Source organism: Aquarana catesbeiana, linkage group LG03 (assembly GCF_042186555.1).
Source record: "Aquarana catesbeiana isolate 2022-GZ linkage group LG03, ASM4218655v1, whole genome shotgun sequence".
Taxonomy (NCBI): Eukaryota; Metazoa; Chordata; class Amphibia; order Anura; family Ranidae; genus Aquarana; species Aquarana catesbeiana.
The window spans coordinates 632,829,906-632,852,945 of NC_133326.1; the positions used below are offsets into that span (position 1 = coordinate 632,829,906).

The 23,040-nt window shown below is 41.2% G+C and overlaps 1 protein-coding gene across 1 annotated transcript in view; it reads left to right on the forward strand.

The window, feature by feature from the left end:
* The window catches only part of LOC141133230 (serine/threonine-protein kinase N1-like), a 134,637-nt gene that overhangs the window by 71,106 nt on the left and 40,491 nt on the right, over positions 1–23,040 (forward strand). Inside the window, exons 10-15 of the mRNA XM_073622481.1 lie at positions 1,871–1,946; positions 7,346–7,460; positions 7,723–7,777; positions 8,326–8,381; positions 14,978–15,053; positions 22,018–22,109. Of these exons, the coding sequence (XP_073478582.1) occupies positions 1,871–1,946; positions 7,346–7,460; positions 7,723–7,777; positions 8,326–8,381; positions 14,978–15,053; positions 22,018–22,109 (470 nt within the window). The remainder of the gene's footprint in view (positions 1–1,870; positions 1,947–7,345; positions 7,461–7,722; positions 7,778–8,325; positions 8,382–14,977; positions 15,054–22,017; positions 22,110–23,040) is intronic.

Consider the following 23,040-nt stretch of genomic DNA (forward strand, 5'->3'; position numbering starts at 1 on the left):
TCAAGTGACGACAGTTTCCTCAGACAGCGAGTGAGGAACAATCTCCAACAGCAACACAGAGTAGGGGACGGCTAGAACCAATGTCAGCTTTTTATTTCACTTAGTGTCCCTGTTGCAAATTTTTTTCTCAATTTCTGTCTAGTGCAGGGGTCTCCAAACTATGGCCCGCAGGATACATGCGACCCACATGATGTGCACAGTCTCTGCTTCTCCCCCCAACAGCTGATGTGCACAGTCTCTGCCCCCCCCCCCCCAACATCTGATGTGCACAGTCTCTGATCCCCCCCCCCCAACAGGTGATGTGTACAGCCTCTGCTTCTCCCCACCCCAACAGCTGATGTGCACAGTCTCTGCATCCCCCCCAACAGCTGATGTGCACAGTCTCTGCTTCTCCCTCCAACAGCTCATCACTGTCTCTGCCTTTCCCCCCAACAGCTAATGTTCAAAGTCTCTGCCTCTCCCCCTAACAGCTGATCTGCACAGTCTCTGCTTGTCCCCCCAACAGCTCATCACTGTCTCTGCTTCTTCCCCAACAGCTGATGTGCAACAGCTCTGCTTTTTCCCCCAACCAGCTCATCACTGTCTCTGCTTCTCCCCCAACAGCTGATGTGCACAGTCTCTGCCTCTCCCTCTAACAGCTCATCACTGTCTTTGCTTCTCCCCCAACAGCTGATGTGCAAAGTCTTTGCTTCTCCCCCCAACAGCCCCCAACAGCTGACGTACACAGTCTCTTCTTCTCTCCCCCAACAGCTGACGTACACAGTCTCTTCTTCTCTCCCCCAACAGCTGACGTGCAAAGTCTCTGCTCCCCCCCCCAACAGCTGATGTGTACAGTCTCTGCTCCCCCCCCCAACAGCTGAAGAGGACCCCGGTGTAAGTGGAGACTCTGATGAGAAAAGTGCTGAATTTTTTTTTTTTTTGTTTGACTTATTAATAGCTCAAATTTATATGGAATTTCTTTGATTTGTTTTACTGAGGTTTTTTCCCTGAATCATATCATGCTGATTAAAAAATGTATTAATTCATTGAAATTGTATTAATTTGCGTATTAAGCTCGGCATTTTTTGACCCGCAAATATTTGTAAAATACTAGATGTGGCCCTCGTACTTAAAAGTCTGGAGACCCCTGGTCTAGTGAAACTGTTGTCAACAGTAAAGTAAGTGAGGAGAAATCTCTCTAACTAGTAAAAGCCATAAAACCAAACCAAGGTTCTAACCCTTCTCCACGCCATCCAAAACTTAAATTAAAAAACTGACTGGACATAAACTTTAATGAAAAATAGGGACACCCACTAATTGTTGCTATCAGTTATGGAAGACAGTAGAACTTTTCTGTTGAGATTGGGAGATCTTGTATTGGAATGCAGCAAAGAAGACATTTTGGTAGCAAGAGCATTAAACACAATTTCTGTGGTTTTTAGGGTGCTGCTCGGGGAGGTAGTAAAATATCTGCCTAAAATGTAATAAAGCAAATTTCTAGTTAAAGCACTTTTTACATTGCCAAACTACGTATATGTAAATCACCTTACCTACCTAAGATTTATGTGCAGCCATTTTTGTGATGTCCTTGGCAAACTACACAGAAAACTTCCTTAGACCTCTCTGCAGACTTCATTACTGTTGAGTAGTACATACTGCTAGGTTCATTACTTTGTTCCCTCCACCTATACATTGAGGTAACCATTACAGCTGATGGCAATACACACACATACTGTATATATATATATATATATATATATATATATATATATATATATATATATACTGTATATCTGAACATCAGTCTCATCAGAACATCAGTCTCAAAATTATATACCAGTTCTAATGTCAATATCATATATGTAATCCTTGCATTTATGTTAAATTTCAGGTAGCATTTTATAATCCAGTAATTGAAAGATTTTCGAAACTACGTCGACAGAAGAACATTTTCTCCAAAGAACAAGGTGTGTTGGGCTTTCGGGAACTGTGCCTGTCCTCTTTATGTTGCGTAAGATCAGCAGGTTTCATGTGTTAGAAGTAAAAATCGCTATGTACTAGACATGTGCACTGCCAAAATCATTGTTCATTTTCGTTTCATTCGTTTTTTTTTTCCTGGTTATTCGTTATGATCGAAATTCGTTATTTCTAATAAGTTCATAAATTAGAAAATTAGAAAATTTGGAAATTCAAAATCCGAAATTTCGGAAATTCTGAGATCCGGAAATAAGAACGAAAATCCAAAAATAAGAAAAAAAATCCTAAAATTGGAAAGAACGAAAATCCTAAAATTATTGATCCGTTCAGATACTATACCACTAAGGGAGGTGTACGGTGCGTGCGTAGGTGTTAGCGCTACTGGCACTAACCTGACGCTGCCTGGGCTGGTGCTTGCCAGTTCACCAAAATGCTACCAAAAAACTGTTAGCGATCGCAGGGATCAGGCCTGACTCTGCGAACGCTGCAGTTATGTGTTTAGTGTTTTGTAAGTGACAGTGATCGATCGATACTGCACTTGGGTGGGCTGGGCCGAGGGGCAAAACGCAGGTGCTAGCAGGTATCTGGGCTGATCCCGCTAACACTGCGTTTTTGGGAACCCTAAACTGCTGGGGACACTAGTATAGATCTGATCGGATCAGATATTGATCCGTTTAGATACTATACCACTAAGGGAGGTGTATGGTGCGTGCATGGGTGTTAGCGGTACTGGCGCTAACCTGACGCAGCCTGGGGCGACGCAGACCCAATCTGACCCTAAAACCTAAGTTATATCACCGCCGGGCGATCAGGGGGCTAAACCTTTATTAGGTAATAAACGGCGGGTGCCCTGACACTATAAAAAATAAACTAACTAACCAGCATCACCCGTAACAGTTATACGGTGATTACTGGTGAAAGGGTTAACTAGGGGGCAATCAAGGGGTTAAAACCTTTATTAGGTAGTATATGGGGGTCCCTGGTGCTATAAAACGCTGGCGGCGAACCTATACATTTACCTCCCTAACTAGTGTCACCAGTGACACTAATACAGCGATCGGAAAAACGATCACTTAGTGACACTGGCGACGGGGGGTGATCAAGGGGTTAAAACTTTATTAGGGGGGGTTAGGGGGGTACCCTAGACCTAAAGGGGGCTAACACTAACTGCCCTACCACACTAACTGTCACAAACTGAACTGACACCAATGCAGTAATCAGAAAAAAAAAAAAAACTGCTTGGTGTCACTGTGACGGGTGGGGGTCATCAGGGGGTGAAAAGTGTGCTGGTGTGTTTTACTGTGTGTGTACTGTTGGTGCACTCACATCAATGTCTTCTCACCTCGGCGCCGGAACGGAAAATACCGAGCCGAGGAGCAATGACAGGCCCTACTACAGGTACAAGCAACAAATAACATACACTGTTTTACTAAAAGTATTGGGACACCTGCCTTTACACGCACATGAACTTTAATGGCATCCCAGTCTTAGTCCGTTGGACCATCCCCAAACTGTTCTCATAAAGTTGGGAGCATGAAATTGTCCAAAATGTCTTGGTTTTCTGATGCCTTAGGAGTTCCCTTCACTGGAACTAAGGAGCCATTCCCAACCCCTGAAAAACAACCCCACACCATAATCCCCCCTCCACCAATTGATTTGGACCAGTGCATAAAGCAAGGTCCATAAAGACATGGATGAGTGAGTTTGGGGTGGAGGAAGTTGACTGGCCTGCACAGAGTCCTGACCTCAACCCGATAGAACACCTTTGGGATGAATTAGTGCAGAGGCTGTGAGCCAGGCCTTCTCGTCCAACATCAGTGCCTGACCTCACAAATGCGCTTTTGGAAGAATGGTCAAACATTCCCATAGACACACTCCTAAACCTTGGGGGCAGCCTTCTCAGAAGAGTTGAAGCTGTTATAGCTGCAAAGTGTGGACCAACTCAATATTGAACCCTACGGACTAAGACTGGGATGCCATTAAATTTAATGTGCGTGTAAAGGCAGGCGTCCCAATACTTTTGCTAATATAGCGTATGTAGTATCGCAAGATCATTTATTTTGGGTGGTTCTTTGGTGGTAAGTTATGGTAATAGCAAGAAATATACAGTTACATTTGAAAAAAATTTATATTTTACTATTTTTGGTCAGTTTTCCTTTGATAATAAAAGAAATCAGGATATTGTAATAGCAAGAAATTTAAAGATATATTTTTAAAAAATTGTATCTTTTACCATTTTCAACCAGTTTTCCTTTAATGATAAAAGCAATCAGGAGATCTCCATGACATTTACCACCAAATGAAAACCCAATGTGGCCTTAAAATAAAAACAAGGTAGTAGTAGCGATGATATGTTCAGTTCTACTATCACTTGTGAATGTTGCAAAACTGTGTTCAAGTACAGGAATCAGCGGCGCTCTGACAGGCCCCTCCCCTCTCAGTGAGCAGAGACAGACCTGTCATCCGCCGGCTCAGCGGAGATCAACGGAGCGATCACCTGCCGAGCTGGCGGACTCTGCTGAGCGGCTCCGCCTTCTGTGAATCAGGCCTATTAGGGTTTGTTTAACTTTCATCATGAAGGGGTTAATAGTAATAAAAAGAAACACTTCTGTGTTTTTGGGGTTGAAATTTTTTTTAATTGGAACATTGAAAATACAAAAGGATGACATTACATAGTGGAGGAGGTAGCGAGACTGCTCAATGGCTATCGCCCACAGCTAGACTCGTATCAATCCACAATATCATATAAAAGTCCGTTGGTGAGAGTCATCGGAAAATACCATACAAAAGGAAATTCAGTTCCGGGAGTTCTTTTAAGAAGAAGAGTAATGCCGCGTACACACGGACGGACTTTTCAGCTACAAAAGTCCGACAGCCTGTCCGACAGACTTTCGACGGACTTTCGACGGACTTTCGACGGACTTGCGGCGGACTTTCTAATGAACAGACTTGCCTACATACGATCACACAAAAGTCCGTCGAATTCTTACGTGATGACGTACACCGGACTAAAATAAGGAAGTTGATAGCCAGTAGCCAATAGCTGCCCTAGCGTGGGTTTTTGTCCGTCAGACTAGCATACAGACGAGCGGATTTTTCGACCGGACTCGAGTCCGTCGGAAAGATTTGAAGCATGTTTCAAATCTAAAGTCCGTCGGATTTGAGGCTGAAAAAGTCCGTTGAAAGTCCGGAGAAGCCCACACACGATCGGATTACCAGCCAGCTTTAGTCCGTCAGCGTCCGTTGGACTTTTGTAGACGAAAAGTCCGACCGTGTGTACGCGGCATTATACACAAAACAAAAAGACACTTCTGTGTTTTTGGTATAGTATGACAAGTTGAAAAAAAATGTATACAGTACAGTATATGTATAATTTTTCAAATACCTATTTTTTTAATACTATAATTTTATCAGACAATTATAGCATTAAACAATGGCACACTGCCATCTACAGGCAGCAGTGGCCTCTGCAAGCTAAAAACATTTTTTTTTTCTGAATGAAGCCTACAAAACTGTTAAAGTAATCACATTATTGTGAGTCACACTGATTAGTTCCCAATTCTAAATTGGGACCAGATATGTCTGTTAGGCTAAGTTTACACTAGCTTCAAAAGCAGATGTTTCATGAGCGTTTTTGAAGCTTTACGAATGCCTGTTAAAATTGTGTGCATGGCAGCACCCATGGTTGTGTTAATGTTGTGTCAAAATTGACCCAACATGTGTCTGTTGCTAGGCTTTGCCGCTCCCCAAATGCTTCCATTGATGTTAGTGTAAACGCACTGCAAACGCATCACAAATGCCCCTATGGTGTTTACTGCACATTTGAGATGCGATTAGAAATCCTTACCAGCTTAGATAATAATACAAAAATCCAAATCCTTACTAGCTTAGATAATAATACAAAAATCCATACAATAAAAAACCAACACAGAGGGGGCATCTGGCAAGCCTTTTTAACGCAACACAATCACGTAAAAAACGCATCTTAATGCATTGGGTTTTTTAATGGGCGCTAAAATTTCTTTACACATCTAAATGAGCCCTTACAGCCACATTTGACAACTATCAGCCATGCAAACTGTTCAAGAAATAACATTTATTAACCACTTCCAGCCCAAGTACGTCATATGAGCAGTTCAGCCGCCTGATCATTCTTACAGGTGGCGGAATGGGACATCCCCCCCCTCCTGTCACCCTCTGGTGCTTCTCCGGGCTCACCCGTGCGATCGGCGACCCGGAGAAAGAATCCGCCGTATGATGATCATAGAGATTTCCGGTGACCAGATGGTCCCCAGTCATCTCTATGACTGTCGGAGGCCCGGGCGCGACGTTATGACCTCACGTCCGGCCGGCCGAAGTAAACAAAGCCAAGCTCTCGGCTGGAAAGAAAGAGATCGTTCATTTTTTTGTTTTGATCTCAATCTTTCCAGCCTGGAGGAGAGATCAGGGGTCCTAAAGACCCCAGCTCTCTCCATAAAGAGGACATGTGATGCACCATTCTTATTACAAGGGATGTTTACATTCCCTGTAAGAGGAATAAAAGTGATCAAAAAAAAAAAAGGAAGCAAAAGTGTAAAAATAAAAAAAATTAGGTAAAATAAAAATGTTTTTTTTTTTAAAGCACCCCCTGTCCCCGTGTGCTCGCGCACAGAAGCGAACGCACACGTAAGTCGCGCCCGCATATGTAAACGCCATTCAAATCATACATGCGAGGTATCACCACGTGCGTTAGAGCGAGAGTAATAATTCTAGCGCTGGACCTCCTCTGTAACTCTAAACTGGTAACCTGTAAAATATTTTAAAGCATCGCCTATGGAGATTTTTAATTACCAAAGTTTGGCGCCATTCCATGAGTGTGCGCAATTTTAAAGCGTGACATGTTGGGTATCTATTTACTCGGCGTAACATCATCTTTCACATTATATAAAAAAAATTGGGCGAACTTTACTGTCTTGTTATTTTTTAATTCATGAAACTGTTTCTTTTTCCAAAAAAAAAGCGTTTGAAAAATGGTTGCGCAAATACCGTGTGACATAAAATTTGAAACGACCACCATTTTATTCCCTAGGGTGTTTTCTAAAAAACATATATAATTTTGGGGGGTTCTGAGTAATTTTCTACATGTAGGAGAGGAGTGCCAGAATAGGCCTCGGTATGGGAGTGGTTAAGGTATCGCTCAAAAGGGACATTACGCTGGGAAATGTTCATATAGAGTCCAAGAAAAAGGATTTTCTCTTTGTTTTGGAGAGATTTTTTCCCAATTCCTGTTGTGTCTTCAGGAAAGGAAGTGATGGGAAATATCCCCAATGTTTAAATGGCGTAAGCTGCTATGGTTACCCTACATTTCACAGTCTTAGTGTAACTGTATTTCACTGACATTTGTACCCAGGCAAGGCTTTCCTCCGTGCTCGACAGATGAACATCGACCCCTCAACATGGCTCCGCCTCCTGCGCAGAGCTATTCCTGCCAGCACTGGAGGGTACAGTCCTGCAGAGCGTGGAGCGTGAGTCATGTGATCTTACATTAACTATCTCTCTTGCTATGTTTGATCTGCAGTCCACCTAGAAATGTCATGTTTCTCCTTGTTTCCCTGAAGCTTTCTTTTACCTCTTGCTAACTTGCTCCCTAGTCTATTTCTTCTAAGGTTAGCTGCTTCCCAGTCATGTTCTATAAGAGGGAACACCCCTTGTTCTGTGCTTCAATGTCTAGTTTTCTGGTCATCATATATTTCCTATCATTCATCCTCCATTTTGATTGGTTGTTAGAGAGCTGCGTCTGGAGTCTCTTACACTGGAACCCAATCAAGAACCAAAAGATACGGTAAGGGATGGAAGAGGCAAAAACTTGCATATTGGACAATAATTATCTCTAATGCTGCGTACACACGGCCGTTTTTTCTCATCGGAAAAAGATATGACGGCTTTTCCGACGGGATTCCGCTCAAGCTTGCCTTGCATACACACGGTCACGCAAAAGTTTGCTGAAATTACGACCGTCAAGAACACGGTGACGTACAACACTACGACGAGCCGAGAAAATGACGTTCAATGCTTCCGAGCATGCGTCGAATTGTTTCTGAGCATGCGTAGGGATTTTGCGCGTCGGAACTACCACAGACGTGCCACAGACGATCGCATTTTCGGATAGGAACTTTTTCCGACCGAAAAATTAAGAACATTCTCTCAATTTTTTGCTGGCTGGAAATCGGCCAGCAAAATTCCGATGGAGCATACACACGGTCGCATTTTCCGTAGAAAAAATCTCATCGGTCTTTTGCGGGGCGAAAATCCGACCGTGTGTACGCGGCATATGACCATTTTTACATTGTGCAGTGTAAATTCCTTGAACCTATGTTATTTACTTAATAGGTGGATAGTCCAGTGCTAAAAGAAAGTCCAGCCACAAGGAAAGACAGCCAAAGACGGTCAGTACCTACCTATTTATGCCCCTTCATCAATGCAAAACACACACAGGTGCACACCCCTACTGTGGTCACTGTTTTATTGGCTTAGTCCTGACGGGGTCCTGTAACGTGGTGCTGAGTGCTTCCACATCTATGCACTTTAACTGGTGACTGGAACATTCCTCCCTTTACCTTGGACTCACTAATTTAACATCATCTATTTTAGCACCGCTTTCATAGACTTTGGACTTCCATGTAACAAAGGGTGCTGTTCAAGTTGAACTTCAGTGAGGCGTCCAAAGGCATATACAGTATGTGTGTTTTTTATACCCTCCAATAGGTGTGCGATATACCCCTGCCACACTGCATAATCAACATGGTGACACCACTTTCACTGTCACGGGAGTACAGCAGTTACACCTTCCTGCCTGCAAGCCTGTTGTTTGGGTTGTTGTTTAGTAATGGATCAGTAGCACACCGATGAGATCATGTCTGTGTTTTCCCCTTCTGTAAGCATATTCCCTGTGTTAGATTGACGGCACAATGAAATACAGCCTAATTGGCTGGGCCTGCAGTTCCTCTGTCTCCTAGGAGCTATTTATACAAATAATGGAAAAAAGACAGCAAGAACAAAAGTGGAGTCCATGGTGACCACTCAGGCTTCCTTGTTTATTTCCTAGGAGAATGGGAAAAAGGAACCCAACCGATCACTATGGACTGCAACTCCACTTTTGATCCAATTTAATCTCTCTATTTTTTTTATTAGATTTTCTTTTTATAAATAGTTCTGTTTTGCAAGGGATTACAGAACGCTAATATACAGACAGGTTCAGGTAATTATACTAACTGTATTAAAGCCACATTTAATTACATACACATTTTTACAAATACATACAGTAACTAGATTACATGCATTTTATATATGACGGGAGATTAGCTTTTAACATGTACTTACAGATAAGAAATTACGTGTATTCAATGTATATATATGTATTTTAAAGAAGACAGTTCCAGTTATTAAATCCAAATAATAATAATATTATTATTATTTATTTTTTTATATTTTTTTTTTCTGCATTCTTTTAATTTAAGAATTATGACATTTTACAATGCAAGGAAAACATACAAAAAGCACTTACAACTAATACCAGGAATATATAAATGAATATATGAGCAATAAAATAAAATAAAAATGTTCCATGGCATGGACAAGAACATAAGATAATGTAAAGATAAAGTAATGTTATGTAAAAGATATCGTAATGCTATATTAACTGGTTACACAAAAAATGATAAGGAACATTTATGTAGGATATTGATAATGTTTTAATATTTATGCATTTTAATTATTATTCATTATTATTATTATTATTGTTATTATTGCACTCATTTTTATTAAAAGAAAATAAAAAAACAAGGAAAAGAAAAAGGTCAGGAGTGCTAGGTAGGACACAAGGTATACTTACCATTTAGGCCTCATGTGCACTGGACGTTTTGCTAACTCTCCTAGACTCCTTTCCTCCTGGCAGCTGAGTTTTGGCAGAAAAAATGTTTGCAAACTGGTGTAAGGTATATGGGTGCGTTTAGGCGTGTCAAGCGCTTGTGTGTTAATTCATTTCATTGGCCAGAATAAAAATTTATTCTAACCACTTAAATTAATTCATGCTGAAGTGCTAAATGCACCTTGTGCTTATAGGTTTTTAGGCGCGTCAAATGTTTTTTCTGCAAAAACTCTGGTACTCCTGGATGCACTGGCTGTTTAGGGGGCGGGGGGGGGGGGGGTCCTGCCTCTAAACACCCCTGCCTCTAAACTCCTCTAAACGGCTATGTGCATGGACACATAGAGGTTGATTTACTAAAGGCAAATCCACTTTGCAATACAAGTGCACTTGGAAGTGCAGTCGCTTTAGATCTGAGGGGAAGATCTGAAATGAGGGGAAGCTCTGCTGATTTTTTCATCCAATCATGTACAAGCAAAAATGCAGTTTTTTTATTTTGCTTGCATGTCCCCCTCGGATCTACAGCGACTGCTTTTCCAAGTGCACCTGCAGTGCAAAGTTGATTTGCCTTTAGTAAATAACCCCCATAGGCCAACATGCAGATGAGGCAGAAAAAAACACTCCACATGCCTCCGGGAGCAGCAGAACAAACATGCAGTGTGCATGAGGCCCTAAGCTGATCCCTTTCAGTACAGGCATACCCCACTTTTAGGTACACAATGGGGTTTATTTTGTATATCTGAAAGATTAAAGTGTATTCAATACTAAAACTCTTTTTTTTATTTTTTAGTTTTGGATAGTGGTGAGGAGTTTGAACTCTTTAAAAATAGTTTAGCTTTATTTGTCCCTGCTATAAAGATTCAGGCTTGGTTCTCACTAGTGCGATTTCAGATCCAACTTGAGTCGCACAGTGTCACATGACAATGGAAATCACATTGTTTTCAATGGTGTCCATTGACATCATTGCGACTCAGCATGGAGCGATTTTGAAAAAGGTTCCTGTCAAAGGTTGCGCACAGGGAGTGCTGGGTGTGCCTGGGCACACCCTAATCACCCCGTGCGGTGCATATTCCCCCTGCTGCCCAGGGCCTACCCCCCCGCACAGAGCTGCTGGCTTCCCTCCTCCCCTCTCCTGCCGGATGCTGCTGCAGGCACTAAGAGGGGATGTTTCAGGATGGAGAGCAGGGGAAGTGTGTAATTTATAGGCCCCTTCTTTTTTCTGAATGAACACAGTGAGTGATCGGTGCCAATCACTCACTGTGTTCATTTATAACTGAAGTATAGTAAACTGTGTTCACTATGCTTCAGTTTGTGAATGAACGGGAAGCCATTCAGCACAGAGCACTTCCCAGCTGAGGCTACATGTGTGTTAGAGCTTTGGGGTGCACAACCCTAATGCAAAAGGCTGTTCACACCTATGGTTCCTGTATATCTTTGGTGCAGTTCCGGTGCGATTTTGGCCACATAGAATATACAAACCTTATCAAAGTTGCATCCAAGTAGTACTACATAATCGCACTGAAAGTCGGATCAAAATCGTATCACAGCAGTGTGAACCTGAGCCTTATCTCTTTTTTTTTCCTGGTGACAAATATCAAGAGGTCTGAAAGTGAGCGGGAATCCAAAATGTCGAGTTTTGTCCATAACAGAAATAGACGGGAAGTATACAATTAGGGGGACTTTTACGCAGATTTCCCCAGTGGGACACAGATGGCAAAAGTACATTTTTTTTACCATTTCCTCCTCTATTCAAAGTGAAAAATAAAAATGTTTTGACTTTTAGATAAACTTTGAAAAGACTGCGGTTCCTGTTTGTCTACAGATTCTTGCCTGTCTCAAATGATGACATACACATTGTTGGCCCTGGTTCATGAAGTCCTTGTTCCCCTTTATTGTTCAATATGCAGTGTCTTTCCTTAGCACTGAAAAATGGAGCTTGGTAGTCTCAAGGATTAGGCATCCCTTGGGTACCACCAATCTTTTTGCTTGTACAGCAGAAGCCTTCCAGAGGATGTTTACCTGGTCCATTCCTCTGATCAGCTGATCAAAAGATAAAAGTATGGTTCCCTTGGTGCAGATGCTCAGCAATAAATGTCTATTTGGATACTCTCAAAGTAATACATTAGATCACTTTATACTGATGGAAGGATCATTCCACTGCTCTTCCTATGCCACCTTAATTTATTATCACACTTTATATACCCAATGCCATCTAGAAATTTTCCTCTACTGTATTATTCATGCTATTACTGGATTTTGCATTACTGCTGAGCTAGCAGATTCCATATATTATGGCCCAAATTGCTGCATTGTTCTTGTACCATAAATGTGATTTGTAGAACTCATTCCTTTAATCTCTGTATATGTAAATCTTTGTAAATTCAAACTTTTGCTGTATTCTTATTCACAAAAAGTTAGCCATATGAAACATCAGCCAAAGAGCTTATTTAATATAGAAAATCAGATTTCAGATTCTTGCAGCCACTTCAGTGGAAGGGGAATTATCATTGGCTGTGTTGGTCACCGGCTTGGTAAATAAACTGCTACATGCAAAATAAAGTGGCCAGCGTAGAGTAGGCAGCCCCTCCAAAGGACAAAACAACAGTTCTCAAGGGTCTAGCCATCTCTGTAGTCATTTGGGTCATAAAAATCAGCAAATAACACACATGGCTGGGGTACCACAGATATCATCTGCCACTCACTAAAAGGACCGCTATGTACACCAATCTTACCCCCTCTACAAAATGATCAGACCAACACCACTTTGGAGAAAAATGTGGCCATAGCGGACATTAATTAACAAAACAACCAACATATGACATGAAATAACAATAACATGAAGGTTGCCGCTCTTTGGAGGCACACAATAACCAACACCAGGTTTGTGTCTGCATGCTACTTAGAGGTCCATCACACTGGCTCAGGGACAATCCCAACTCTCCGCAGATACCTCGATGTTCTCACTTCCCAGTTAACCCACCATTATCTGGGATTCAACAGAGGGCACCATACCTAGATGGATCCCTAATATGAGCTATCACTGTAAATTTTGAACGCCTCCCAAGACCCCAACCGCCAGGCCACTATGGCCACCAAGAGAACCAATCCAAGTGCACAATGGGAGGGTGGAAAACTTCTTCCTCGTCCATTGCTTCCAACTGCTTGAAGATTTTCCATACCTCCCTGTACGCTTCCTGTAGACCCTCCTACTATCTACAAATTATCCAATCCTGGTAAATAACATCATATCTCCTGATCTTAAAAGTTAACCCTATATCTCCTTGATTCCCCTGTCCCCCTTTTCAGGCCCTGCTTCAGGCATTTCTGGATTAAAATACAGCAGGCATTACACTTTTGGGAATTGACCTCAAATTGTGATGCTTATATCTTATTGTTAGTAATACAAAAATGTTTTTAAAATCTCAAACCCCTCAGTCAAGCCTTCATAGAGTTCAAAAGGTTAAAAGAGAAGAGGAAGCATGCATTAAAGTGGACCTCCAGGCAAAAAGCGAAATATTTATTACAGGTAAATTTATTGCGCCAACAATTTACACAGAGTTTTACATATTGTACCTTCACGTCAGCCCCTGCCTTCGAGGAGCTTAAAGTTTATGGTCCCTATCTCACACATATTTATTTAGTTTCATCAATTTAATCAGTGGGGTTGATTTACTCAAACTGGAGAGTGCAAAATCTGGTGCAGCTCTGGATGGTAGCCAATCAGCTTCAAACTTCAGCTTCTTCACTTAAGCTTTGACAAAAAAAAACCTGGAAGCTGATTGGTTTCTATGCAGAGCTGCACCAAATTTTGCACTATCCCGTTTTAGTAAATCAACCCAACAGTGTTACATATTGTATATTCACATCAGTCCTTGCCCTCAAGTATAGAGATTAAGGTCTCTATATCACTACCTCACATACTGGGGCCAATTAAAGTAGAACTAAAGGCAAAACGTTTGTTTTTTTTGTAATTTTGGATAGAGTAAGGGAGGTTTAAGATGTTTTTTTTTTGCCATCTATGTTCCATTGGGAAGATTTCCCTTAACTTCCTGTTTCATTGCAAAAATAGGAAGTGAGAAGAAATCCCTACAAAGTGAGAGAATCCCTGGTTGTCACCAGAACTAGTGTCCCCATTGGAAGCTTTTCCTGCTATTCTTGTTCTAGGGACAACCCAACTTATGATTTTCTTTCACTTTTAGAGATAATGGCAAACAGGAGAAATAGATAGGGTAAATCTCCCTGATGGGGGCATAGACAGCAATAAAAACCCTGATGAGTGTTATAAACCCTCTTCACTCTATACCCTCTATACCAAATTTTTAATAAAAATTATTTTTAGTTATACATTAACCAGCATGTCTTTTGAGAACGGGAAAAGCACAGAGGGAATTCCATGCAGATAGTGTCCTGGTTAGGATTTAAACCAAGGACCCTAGTGCTGCAAGGTAGAAGTACTAACCACTAAGCCACTACGCTGCCATACATGTATGTTCAAAGCCATTCTGTCTTAAACATGCCTATAGGATGTACCTGTAAAAAAGAAATCATATACTTACTTCTTCTGCCACCCATACCTGTGATTGCTGTTCTGATCCTGAGAAATCCTTTGCTGAAGTCTCCTGCTAGAAACACATTTCAACTTGCTTCATCTTTTTTGAATAAACTCATAAAAATTGGCATTGGACAGGTATAATTTGGATGGATTTATATCATACATACATATAGAGCTCACACAGGTTCTATGACTAGGTAATACAGGTAAGGCGTTGACTGAATGTCAGTAACCATGAAACAGCTATTGTTTAGTTGTTTAGATCAGGGATCTCCATGATTTTCAGTATGAGGCTCTAGTTTTTACAAATATTCGTGGGCCAAAAAAAAAAATAGTTTTCTAAACTAAGGAATACATTTCACCCCTTAACATCACCCCCCCCCCCCACATCATGGAGTCCCCCTTACATGAGAGTCCCTATCAGAGTACATCTTACATGAGAAGGCTAGATAAAAACTTGCTGTGGGCCATAGTTTTGAGACCTCTGATTTAGATAAAATTAAGTAGGTTGGGTTTATTCATATTGTTTTATTCATATATTCATTAACAAATTTATGTTTTTATAGAACACAGAGTGTCTCTCACCTGTCATTAGAAGACTTCAGGCTGTTAGCTGTCCTGGGAAGAGGACATTTTGGAAAGGTGAGTGACGGACGATAGTTTTATAACTCAAATATGAACCTGAGAGACAACACCCGGTTGGGAACCTAGAAGAACCCCTTATTTCTGTTACTGGAGTCTTCTGACTGCCCCAGAAGTTATGTATTTTCTAAGGTTCCAAAAGGATCCAGTGATTTTCAATTACGCAAACGCTAAAAAACACTACTGCAAAAATGCTGCAAAACTACAGCTTTCTACTTATTGCTACTAGCAGTGTGCATGAGGCCAAAATGTGGGCTGTGTCAGTCCATGGCTTCTTACCTATCCTAAATACTACAAGAGTGAGCTCTCCCCAGACTGTTCCTGTCCAACAATACAGACCTGATCACGGATGTGGAAATAAGGGGCAATTTAGGAAAAAGCGATCACAGGTCAATTAGTTTTAGTATAAATCACACAAATAGGAAACATAAGGGGAATACAAAGACATTGAATTTCAAAAGAGCAAACTTCCCTAAACTACGAACCTTGCTAGAAGATATAAATTGGGATAAAATCTTAAGAACAAAGAACACGGAGGAGAGATTGGTTTGCTTTAAGAGCATATTAAATAAGGGCATTAGCCAGTGCATCCCATTGGGAAATTAATTTAAAAGAGCGAACAAAAGTCCTGGATGGCTTAACTCCAATGTAAAAATGCATATAAAAGCAAAGGAGAAGGCCTTCAAAAAATAAAAGGCTGAGGGATCATCATCAGCATTCAGACTTTACAAAGAATGCAACAAGAAATGTAAGGGTGCAATTAGGGCAGCTAAGATAGAACACGAAAGACACATAGCGGAGGAGAGCAAAAAAATCCCAAGAATTCTTTTAAATATATAAACAGTAAAAAAGGGAGGACAGGCCATATTTGCCCCATAAAGAATGAGGAAGGACATCTGGTTACAAAGGATAGGGAGATGGCGAAGGTATTGAATTTATTCTTCTCCTCAGTCTTCACGAGGGAATTGGGGGCCTTCAGTAACCAAAACTGTAGTGTTTATCCTCACGACACAGCACAGGAAGCACCCTCCTGGCTAACAGAGGACAGAATTAGAAATAGACTTGGAAAACTTAACATTAATAAGTCACCGGGACCAGATGGCTTAGGGAACTCAGTCGAGTAATTGCCAGAACAGTGTTCCTAATTTTTTCTGACTGTCTACTGACTGGAATGGTACCAGCGGATTGGATAAAATCCAATGTAGCTCCAATATTTAAAAAAGGGCCAAAATACATCCCTGGGAATTACAGACCAGTTAGCCTAACATCAATAGTATGTAAACTCTTGGAGGGGATGATAAGGGACTATATGCAAGATTTTAGTAATGAATACGGTATCATTAGCAGTAATCACTATAGATTCATGAAGAATCGTTCTTGCCAAACCAATCTATTAACATTCTATGAGGAGGTGAGCTGCCATTTAGATAAAGGAAGGCCTGTAGACCTGGTGTATCTGGATTTTGCAAAAGCATTTGACACAGTTCCCCATAAGGCCCCTTTCACAGTGAGGCGCTTCTAAACTGCCAGTAAAACACTGAGCGCTTTTGGAGAGCTTTTCAGGTGCTTTTGAAGAGCTTTTCTGGCGCTTTTGAAGAGCTTTCCATTCATTTCAATGGAGAGGGGCGTTTTTTCACTGCCCTGCCAGTGCACTGCCCATGAAAGCATTTATTGATTTTAATGGAAATAGGTTTTCGTGAGCTTTTCAGGCACTTTTTTTAGCGTGAAAGTGCCTGAAAAGCGCCTCAGTGTGAAAGGGCAGTAAGTGGGCTTAGCACTATATGATCATATAGTGTGACCAAACCCCCGTATTTTTGAATATGCTCAGGTGTTTTTAACTAGCCTTGCAGGATAAATGTCAGTTTTGTATGTGTGCGCTGTAATCTGTTTTGTCAGTGTGAAAGGGGTCTAAACGTTTACTGTACAAAATAAGGTCCCTTGGCATGGACCATAGGGTGAGTACATGGATTGAAAACTGGCTACAGGGATGAGTTCAGAGGGTGGTGATAAATGGGGAGTACTCGGAATGGTCAGGGGTGGGTAGTGGACTCCCCCAGGGTTCTGTGCTGGGACCAATACTATTTAATTTGTTCATAAACAACCTGGAGGATGGGGTAAACAGTTCAATCTCTGTATTTGCGGGCGATACTAAGCTAACCAGGGTAATAACTTCTCCGCAGGATGTGGAAACCTTGCAAGAAGATCTAAACAAATTAATGGGGTGGGCAACTACATGGCGAATGAGGTTTATTGTGGAAAAATGTAAAATAATGCATCTACTCACTGGGGGGAGAACCTCTGGGGGAATCAAGGATAGAAAAGGATATTGGCATGCATCAAAAAGGGGATTAACTCAAGAGATAAAACGATAATTCTCCCACTCTACAAGACTCTGGTCCGGCCTCACCTGGAGTATGCTGTCCAGTTCTGGGCAACAGTCCTCAGGAAGGATGTACTGGAAATGGAGCGAGTACAGAGAAGGGCAACAAAGCTAATAAAGGGTCTGAAGGATATTAGTTATGAAGAAAGGTTGCGAGCACTGAACTTATTCTCTCTGGAGAAGAGACGCTTAATAGGGGATATGATTTTAATTTACAAATACCATACTGGTGACCCAACAAAAGAGGGATAAAACTTTTCCGCGGAAGAGAGTTTAATAAAACACGTGGCCACTCATTAAGTTTATACGAAAAGAGGTTTAACCTTAGACTGTGTAGAGGGTTCTTTACTGTAAGAGCGGCAACTATGTGGAATTCACTTCCAGAGGTGGTGCTTTCAGCGGGGAGCATTGATAGTTTCAAAAAACTATTAGATAAGCACCTGAACGACTGCAACATACAGGTATATACAATGTAATACTAACATATAATCACACACACAGGTTGGACTTGATGGACTTCTTTCAACCTCACCTACTATTTAACTGTACCTATGTAACCTGGGGGTTTTGGGTGGTCCTAACAAACTTTGGTGTTCCAGTTCCTCCTCTTACATTCTCAATAATATAGAGTGAATTAAAAATCAAGTAGAGAGAGTGGGAGCCCCTCCTAATGGTCACAGTAGGTGTGCAGACCTGGTAACTCCACACAGAGATTTCACCAATAGAGACCCTGTGAGATATAAGAAATTGTCAGATGATTTCAACAAAGCTGAAACACCTGTTTTCAGTGGGCTCCTCTGTAAACAGTGCTAACCCCAATATATTAAATAATCTACTTCTGTATTTCCCTAAGCCCAGTTCTGGCAACTTTTAACAGAACAGTTCCAAATTTCAGATCAAGAAATAGGTTGGGTTAAAACAAGTATAAATGATGTCTGAATGGTTTGGAGACAGAACTTAAAGCCATGCTTTTTTCTTTTTTTTGATGGGATGCTTTTTTATCAATAATTCAGTTTGTGATAGTTTTATTAACAAAATCTACAGTATATTGTTACTTTAAATCCATATAAAACTTCCAACCTAAATCAGCTAAATCCATTCCAGGTGTAGCAAAACAAAAGGTGTGCAAAGTCGTATGCCCTGTACACACGGTCGGACATTGATCGGACATTCAGACAACAAAATCCATGGATTTTTTCCGACGCATGTTGGCTCAAACTTGTCTTGCATACACACGGTCACACAAAGTTGTCGGAAAATCCAATCGTTCTGAACGTGGTGGCGTAAAACACGTACGTTGGGACTATAAACGGGGCAGTAGTCAATAGCTTTCATCTCTTTATTTATTCTGAGCATGCATGGCACTTTGTCCGTCAGATTTGTGTACACACGATTGGAATTTCCGACAACGGATTTTGTTGTCGGAAAATTTTATAGCAAGCTCTCAAACTTTGTGTGTCGGAAATTCCGATGGAAAATGTGTGATGGAGCCTACACACGGTCGGAATTTCCGACAGCAAGGTCCTATCACACATTTTCCATCAGAAAATCCGACCGTGTGTACGGGTCAAAACAGTTTGCTTTCTTGAAAAAGCAGCCTCTGCAGAAAAGGTTGTCCTCTGCCAGGAACTGCAGAATGGGACCCTTACTGTCTGTGGGGAAGCAGTGGCCTCATTGCAGAGGTCCACTGAGTCAGAGCTCTACACTCAATGGGGAGCATTAGTTTTGCTGATTGCAGAACTATAGGTCTGACTCAGTAGGCTGCACACAATTTAAGAGACTGCCAGTCAAAAACTGATTTTATTTTGCAAGAAACTGTCAGACTTTGCTAAAGAGGAAGACCAGTCAGAAACAGTTTTTCTTGTTTTGGGTAGCATAGGGAAGGATTAGATATTGCTGTTTGGTGTCCCTGTTTGGTAGACTCTCTCTCTGTCTCTGGTTACTAACAGGGATGAGCTTTGGTTTGGTCCAAAGTTAGCTGTCATTGCCAATGATCTGCAGATTCCACGCTCCACAACTGTACATATACTAAGGGGCAGTGATGCTTATGACATCATCAACCTAAAATGATCACAAGGCCATATTAGGTCAATCACATTGACATAGTCTATCTAATATGGTCATGTGCCAATATTAAGCCAATGATGTCACAAGCACCCCTGTCCTTTTGTGTACGTCAGCTGTGGGGTGGTGAATCTGATCCGCACAGCTCATGACCCAGCAATGGCAACTATCTTCCAAGTTCAACTGAAGCCAAGCTTGAACCCAAAGATGGAATTTCCTATCTCTTCCTGTTGTGTCTCCAGAACAGGAAGTGAATGTAAATTTCTCCCTCACCCTTTCTTACTCCATCTGAACTGGAAAATTTGCTTCATTCCACTGAAAGTTTTGCAGTAGAGAAGCAGATCTTTCTCTCTGTGAGGACGCAGCGATCCCTCTACAGAGATCTGCCATCATCAGAGAGTATGAGCTTTGCTGATTGCAAAGCTATAGGTCTGACTTAGCAGGGGACACGTTGGACTTCTGCAGAGAGACCACTGCTTCCACCCAGAGAGCAAGGGTCCACGCTGGCAGAGGACAGACTGTTCTTCTCAGGAAGTGGTTACTTTATTAAGAAAGAAAAAAGGGGGAAAAAACTGCGCATAGGTGAAATATAACAATGTGGAATGTGAAGCTGCAATTCCTCTATGTAACACAAACACAGTAGAGATCAAAATTGGAAATAACGGAATCGCGCTAAAGGGACTAGTATCTATGCATATGGTCACCAGTCCGCAATGTAAATCAATATGTAAAAAACAATATGTGAATAAACACAATGTGATAAATTAGAACACAATTAAAAAAGAATAAAATAAATTGGCAACTAGTAGTCCATCAAAAGTGCATTACTGATTTGCAACAGTGAGAACAAAAGCTCATATGTACATAGTTCATGTGTATCACCCAGGTAAAAACATAAAAATAATATGGACGACGTAACTTTATTACGAAAAGCCGTGTAGGGCGGAGCGACGTGTTCGCGTCACCTCCCATCGCTGCTGTGTTACCAGTAGGACGGGTTGTCTATGAGCCTCCGGCCGGTGCTCCAGACTGTTTCTAGGCGCTTATTATCGAATACCAACATGTGAGTGCAATACTTTTGATTATTTTAATAAAGTTTAACGATTTTACACTATTGGAGCCTTTCTATTTTTCATGCCATATCTATCCTGCTGTGGGCCGATGCCCCATTATCTGCCAGCGTGATCATTTCCATCACGGTACCAAGGTCTTTGATGTCCATCCCAAGGCTTCTGATCCATTGGTTGTGATCCGGATCACTATGCATAAACAAGCTTCTTTTGACCCTCTGTATTGGGGGGTCATGAAATTCTGGTAAGCGGCCAGTCTTTATTCATGGTGGTGGATCAAGCACGTATATCTTATACTGCAGGAATTCCATATTATTTTGATGTTTTCACCTGGGTGATACACATGAACTATATACATATGAACTTTTGTTCTCACTGTTGCAAATCAGTAATGCACTTTTGATGGGCTATTAGTTGCCAATTTATTTTATTCTTTTTTAATTGTGTTCTAATTTATCACATTGTGTTTATTCACATATTGTTTTTTACATATTGATTTACATTGCAGACTGGTGACCATATGCATAGTTACTAGTCCCCTTTAGTGCGATTCCGTTATTTCCAACTATATTAAGAAAGCAAACTGTAATGCCCCGTGCACACGGTCGGACATTGATCGGACATTCCGACAACAAAATCCTAGGATTTTTTCCGTCGGATGTTGGCTCAAACTTGTCTTGCATACACACGGTCACACAAAGTTATCGGAAAATCTGATCATTCTGAACGCGGTGACGTAAAACACATACGTCGGGACTATAAACGGGCCAGTAGCCAATAGCTTTAATCTCTTCATTTATTCTGAGCATGCGTGGCACTTTGTGCTTTGGATTTGTGTACACACAATCGGAATTTCCGACAACGGATTTTGTTGTCGGAAAATTTTATAGCCTGCTCTCAAACTTTGTGTGTCGGAAAATCCGATGGAAAATGTGTGATGGAGCCCACACACGGTCGGAATTTCCGACAACAAGGTCCTATCACACATTTTCCGTTGGAAAATCTGACCGGGTGTACGGGGCATAAGACTTTGCACAGCTTTTTGTTTTGATGTACAGTACATGGAATGGATTTAAACAGAATGTTCCTTTTGGCATTAATGTTTGCATAAAATGTTTGAACCTATTAAAATAAAAATGTCTTTGTGCAAATAAAAAAAAATCCCCTTTTACTTGGCATTACCCCTTTAACTGTGACAAAGCATTTTGCATTGTGCCTCTTTGTTCACCAAATTTAGTAAAATCAAGTAATCTTAGTGCAGTAGCAATATATCTCCTGTATCGTACCTCTTCACTTACATCAATCCACATCACATTGGTTTACATGTAGTGTACAAAATCATAAATAACCCAAACAGTTCACAGTCTTGTTTTGGTCTTAGTAAGTGTTATAAAGTAGTTGCCACAGATCCTGTAATTTTTTTTTACCAATGTTTATGTCTCCTAATCAGGTTCTACTCTCGGAATATAAAGCAACTGGGGAATTATTTGCTGTTAAAGCTTTGAAAAAAGGAGACATTATCGCCAGAGATGAAGTGGAGAGGTGAGCATCCAGGCCGAGACTTTTCTGACTTTGGACAGAAAGGTAAAACAGGGAGTTATCACCCCTAACAATCAGATTCCAGCTGTCATTGTTCCAGTGCAGGCTAGAAAATGACAGCAATGCTCTGATTGGTTTCATTCAGGGGGGTACTGGCACCTGTACTGTGTGCAGAAGGCATTTGTTTTGGCATCTGCGTCTGCCTCTTGTTGTGTGAAAGCAACCTATGGAAGTGAATGCAGATGCAGCAACACACCCAGCTACATGTGAAAATTTGACAGCCATGCAGCAGCCAGTGCGTAGCCCCAAATCTACATTGTCTGCATTCAGGCCATGCACAGGTATCAAATTTGTGTGTCTGTGCATTCACCCCATCTGTATCCACTTTCATAAGCTGCCTGCACACACCTTGTGGCACATACAGATGCCAAAACAAATGTCTCCTGCATGCAATATGAGAGCCAGCACCCGTCTGTATGAGGATTTGGAGCTCTTCTGTTTTGATATAATGCAGTTGATTTACTAAAGACACATAGGAAGGGATTTACTAAAACTGCACACACAGAATCTGGTGCAGCTGTGCATGGTGGCCAATCAGCTTCTAGGTTTTATTGTTAACGCTTAAGTAACCACTTGCAGACCGGAATATTTTCCCCCTAATGACAGGCAATTTTTTGCGATACGGCACTGCGTCGCTTTAACTGAAAATTGCGCGGTCGTGCGACGTTGCACCCAAACAAAATTGACGTCATTTTTTTTCCCACAAATAGAGCTTTTTTTTTTTGGTGGTATTTGATCACCTCTGCGTTTTTGTTTTTTTGGGGTTTTTTTGCGCTATAAACAAAAAAAAGCAACAATTTTGAAAAAAAATAACAATATTTTCTACTTTTTGCTATAATAAATATCCCCCCCCAAAAAAAAAAAAAAAATTTCT